General features: G+C 39.0%; 1 protein-coding gene across 1 annotated transcript in view; it reads left to right on the forward strand.

The window, feature by feature from the left end:
* The window catches only part of LOC140934364 (latrophilin-like protein 1), a 23,744-nt gene extending 19,258 nt beyond the window's left edge, over window positions 1–4,486 (forward strand). Inside the window, exons 17-22 of the mRNA XM_073384002.1 lie at window positions 1,096–1,162; window positions 1,492–1,558; window positions 2,015–2,106; window positions 2,258–2,426; window positions 3,052–3,177; window positions 3,533–4,486. Of these exons, the coding sequence (XP_073240103.1) occupies window positions 1,096–1,162; window positions 1,492–1,558; window positions 2,015–2,106; window positions 2,258–2,426; window positions 3,052–3,177; window positions 3,533–3,871 (860 nt within the window). The 3' untranslated portion in view covers window positions 3,872–4,486. The remainder of the gene's footprint in view (window positions 1–1,095; window positions 1,163–1,491; window positions 1,559–2,014; window positions 2,107–2,257; window positions 2,427–3,051; window positions 3,178–3,532) is intronic.
* The last annotated feature ends 290 nt before the right edge of the window (window positions 4,487–4,776 follow it).

The raw sequence follows: 4,776 nt of genomic DNA on the forward strand, positions 1-4,776 counted from the left end.
GTTTGTACTGATACAAAGCTATCGTCCGTTGCACACATTTAGTTGCACGTATCCTACAGCATGGATACAAATTTAGTAGCTGACTGAAAGTGAACAAAATATCAAATCAAAGTGTTCAACATCAGTCAGCTACTAAATTTGATTGCATGCTGCAGGATATTAAAAAATTACAAGCCTATAAAACTAAAAATACTTTCTGCATTTCTGAAATTGCGCAAAAGAAAGTTATTTATACTTTTAATCATGTCAATACAGACTGACTAATAATTTCCCTTTTAAATACTGTCATAGAAAAAAAAATTACAGCTTGGAAAACAGAGTGTGGACACAAACGAGTGGCTGGGTAACCTGTGCAAAGCCGTCAAGACGAAACACTGACTCAGGTGTTTCTCACACATTTAGTCGGCGTTTTTAAACCAAAACTACCCAAAATACATTAACAATGCTGTATCGAAAATTCTTGAGGAAAAAAAAAACAATTATCAAATGTTTTATCTGAATTTGTGAGCTTCCTGAAATTGGGTGTCCTGTGGTGAAAGTTGAAAATCTTTATTGCCATTTTTTCTCATGCTTCACCGAACCGATTTTGGCGGATTTTTAGTAGGTTGTTACAAAGCCATACAACAATTAAATGGCGTTGAAAAAAATTCTGTTGCAATTCGTGCTAAACCACAATTTGACTGGACTACTGTTGATTACCAAAAAAGTGAATGACCTTTTTATTTCTTCACAACTAACAAAACTGAATACTGGATTTATGTACAGTTTAGTAGAGTATTTTATTGTTATACTTAAGTTTACAACGTAAAGTTACACTCCTTGGTTGAATTGTTTATCATATTTTAACTGTAACTCAAATATAAGAACCTGCTTGATCTTGCTGGGCTAAACAGGTTCTTATCTTTTTGGGTACTAAAGAGGCAAATTTCTGCCAAGAGGCTCTTAATCTACAAACTGAAACTGAAAGCCCTTATCCACAGTTTTTTGATAAGGGAAGTAGGCTGTTAAAGGACTGTTTAAAAAACAAGTCTTGTTGGTATATCTGACCAATCAAGAAATTTTTTATGATTTTGTTTCTCTCGTATAATTTACCAGGTTTGCCTGGAGTCATTGTTCTTATTTCTGCTATTGCGGCGCATGACGGATACGGTACAGATATGAGGTAGGCTTAACATACTGCTATTGGTAACGTTTTGCTCTAAGCCTGATTCATTACTCAAAACCCATGAACTTGGATATCCATGAACTGAATGTAGAAATACAAAGCCGGGAAAGTCTCCAAGTTTGCATGAGTTGCAGTAATCTTGGGAAATGAGGAAAAAAGTATAGTACTGGTAAAAGATGGCATTTTCAAATTCACCTGGAGGGCGACCGCTATATAATTAAAATGGATGGTGCCCCTTGTGATCTTAAACATTAACCTCTGGTTAAATAAGGACTGTATATTTGTGTTTAAATGAATGGAATAACTGTTTTACTCTAATATTTTAGCTGCTGGTTATCTGTGGTAGATGGAGTAATTTACGCATTCGTGGCACCTTCATTAGTAATAGTACTGGTAAGTGCGAAGAAATATTTGTCGGGGAGCAAGGGTGGTGCAGTGGTGAGAGCAATCGCCTCCCGCTAATGTGGACTGGGTTCAAATCCCGGCGTCGACGCCATGTGGGTTGAGTTTGTTGCTAGTTCTCTCCCTTGCTCTGAGACGTTCCTCTCCAGGTACACCGGTTTTCCCCTCTCCTCAAACACCAACACTTCCAAATTCCAATTCCATCTGGAACGTACGGACACTTTTCAACAAGTTTATAAGAACTCCTTAGTGCCTCGTAGGTAAATAAATTATAATTTAAACTCTGTCAAAAATATTTAAGCCGTCCAGATACAATTTTGACCATTTTTTGACGTGGCAGTTTATGTGAGATTTCAGCTGCTCCATAGGCTCCTTCATCAACCAGATCAAAGTACTGCTTTTCTTCAGACTGTAAGGTGATTTAATTGTACTTGCTTCTGCTTGCAGGTCAATACGGTAATCCTCGGACTGGTAATAAGGGAGATTATTAAGATTCAGACAAACGGAATTTCCAGTTCATCCAAGTTTGATCTTGTCAAGTGAGTATTCATATGGTTCTTTACACCCAGTAAATTTTTCACTCCTTCTTGAAAAGGGATGGTTATGTGAAACCTTTCTTTGGATTACCAATCAACAACATGATTGACCGATATTGAGACCATGTTGATTTTGGTGTCTTGTTCTTCACAGATCTGGTATCAAATCGACAGTCGTTTTATTTCCGTTACTGGGTGTTACGTGGCTGTTTGGAATCCTGGCACTGGACAGGAAAACAATTGCATTTCAGTACCTTTTTGCTATTTTCAATTCATTACAAGGATTCTTCATTTTCATATTTCACTGCTTACTTAACTCAGAGGTGAGGAGTGTAAGGTATTTGGTTTCTCTTTTCTCAGAAATGATCTGGCGATCACACAAAAGCCCCAACGTACTTTTCCACGAGAAGTAGGAAAATCTCCGCAGTTGGAGTTTGTGCATGGAAATAAGGGGCATTAAGTTCGGTTTCTAATAGATAGTTTTCACTGTCATGCAACAAAAAAATAAATTGCAAACCGTCCGGTGGAAGAAGCCAAGAAAACGAAATGTTATAAAATAAATTCCAAATCTTTCACGACTCCATTGTCTCGCAATTCCCAGAAGAGACTTGAGCACAAAGAAAACCACACCAAATATAGAAATATGACCGGAAAGCCTCGGATTCATGCATGTTAGAATCTTAATATATCGAACGTGGGCTAAGAACCGAAAAAACTGTTGAAGGGAGCCGCACAGGATTAAGAAAGGGTTTCGCACGATTACCTGAAATGAGGTTGAGAAGTACTGTTTTGTTTATTATGTCTTTTTTATGAGAGAATATTGATAATACAGGTTAACACACACGGTAATAAAAACTGTCTAATCATAGAAACTGCTTACTGATGCCGTCTAAATTGTAAGTTACTAGTGTTGATATTTAATTTCTTGATTTTTTGGCTGTATTTTAGATCCGTAAAGTGATACAACGAAAGAGAGAAATCTGGTCAAGTCGTCGAACGACTCTATTCTCACCTTCATCGTTGCCGACCACATCAACAGCTGGCATTTTATCGTCTAAAGGAGCTACACTTTCGGTAACTGTGACTTTCTTTAGGAGTCTTTGTGACAGCACTAAATCTATTGAAATCGCAGATAAACCCCCCGGAATATTGGTATTGAATTATAAGCTTTTCGTTTATACCGTCATTGGCTATTAATCCTCTAAAACATAACAGCAACAACAACAAAAAACAAGAAAGCAAAAAAAAAAAAAAAAAAAAGAAAAAAAAAGCAAACAGAAGGCATAAGAATTGATCGCGTAGCTTAGAAACTACACTGTTCTGCATAGGCTGATTCAATTTTAACTGGTCTTGATCAGTTAGGCAAACAATCCGAACTCCCAAGTAAGTTTCAATAGTAATTGACAATCTCTTTCCTTTTAAAACCCAGGATGTTAACATGATGCCTGAATCAGAGGACAAAAAGATTACCGAAGGCACGATAAACGGCGCTGTTATCGAATCCAGCCAATCAGCAGAAGAAACACAAAACGCGCACGAAAAAGTTGATGACAACGTTAAAAGTGAGCTTCGCGCACCGCCAGCGTGGCTTCAAAAGGAAACTAATCAGGGGTCTTCGAAAGTGAAATTACCTCCAGTTACAGAGGCGCATGTAAATAAGAAGAGAAAGAGACATTCTAGAAATTCCAGAGAAAACAGCCGAGTAAAAATGAATTCAACAATAGAACCTGTGCCAGAGGAGCTTCCTAACTTAAATGTGAACACTTGAATGTTTTTCCCCTGATTAGTTATAATACTAGAGGTAATCATTGATTACGGATCCGCGTTCGTCACTTACGGAAGAGCTAACGAGTCGAAATGAGTCCAGTTTACCGGACGAGATGCCCCTGATAAAATCAGTGGGGGCGGCTAATCGGCAGTCGCCCCCGATACCTGGAAAATTTGTGGCTTTGTACCACAGGAACACCAAGATTAGGATGCGTTCTGACGAGCTCGAAAAATTAGCGATAGTTATTATGCGCGCATGACATGCACACTGGGCGGTTGGTCCGTCGAATTGCACAGTGGAACCATTTTTAATAGGGGCTTTAAGCAAAATGCTACGGCGACCTCTATTGCGGCGGTCGGAAGTAAAAAAGCCCAAAAATGACGAAGTGCACAGGCTTGGAAATGACACTTTGCCAAGTCCTAAACGTGAAGCTGTCTTGTGGCGTAGTCGCTATTGCTGGAGTATAAAAATCGACGTTTCTCCTGTTTGCAATTTGGCTGACGACGGTGACGTACTCTCCCCAGGACTCCGCATCCACGACCGCAATAGTGATTTGCTGAAAGTCCCTATCGGCAGGTACGAGGTTGCGTAGAAAAGTGGGTGTAATAGGCCAATTCCGAGTTCCAAAACCCCTCACTTTCAAAATGAGGCCAAGTGCACAACCTTTCTTGTGAAAATGAGTTTTATTTGCATGAGAGTGAAAAATCATTTCCATATCAATGGCTGAGCTCTTAATCTCGTTTTGATGCAGAAGCCCCGAGCAACTCGAATATGGCCTATTCCTTCCCCCAAACAACCCCATGGGCAATTCAACACAACTACGGACCTAGTCTCATGCGAAACTTCAAGTTTGCCAATTACCAGACGCATACAGGTACAATTATAAAAGGCGTAAACATTATCAA

This window comes from Porites lutea, chromosome 4 (genome assembly GCF_958299795.1).
Source record: "Porites lutea chromosome 4, jaPorLute2.1, whole genome shotgun sequence".
Classification (NCBI taxonomy): Eukaryota; Metazoa; Cnidaria; class Anthozoa; order Scleractinia; family Poritidae; genus Porites; species Porites lutea.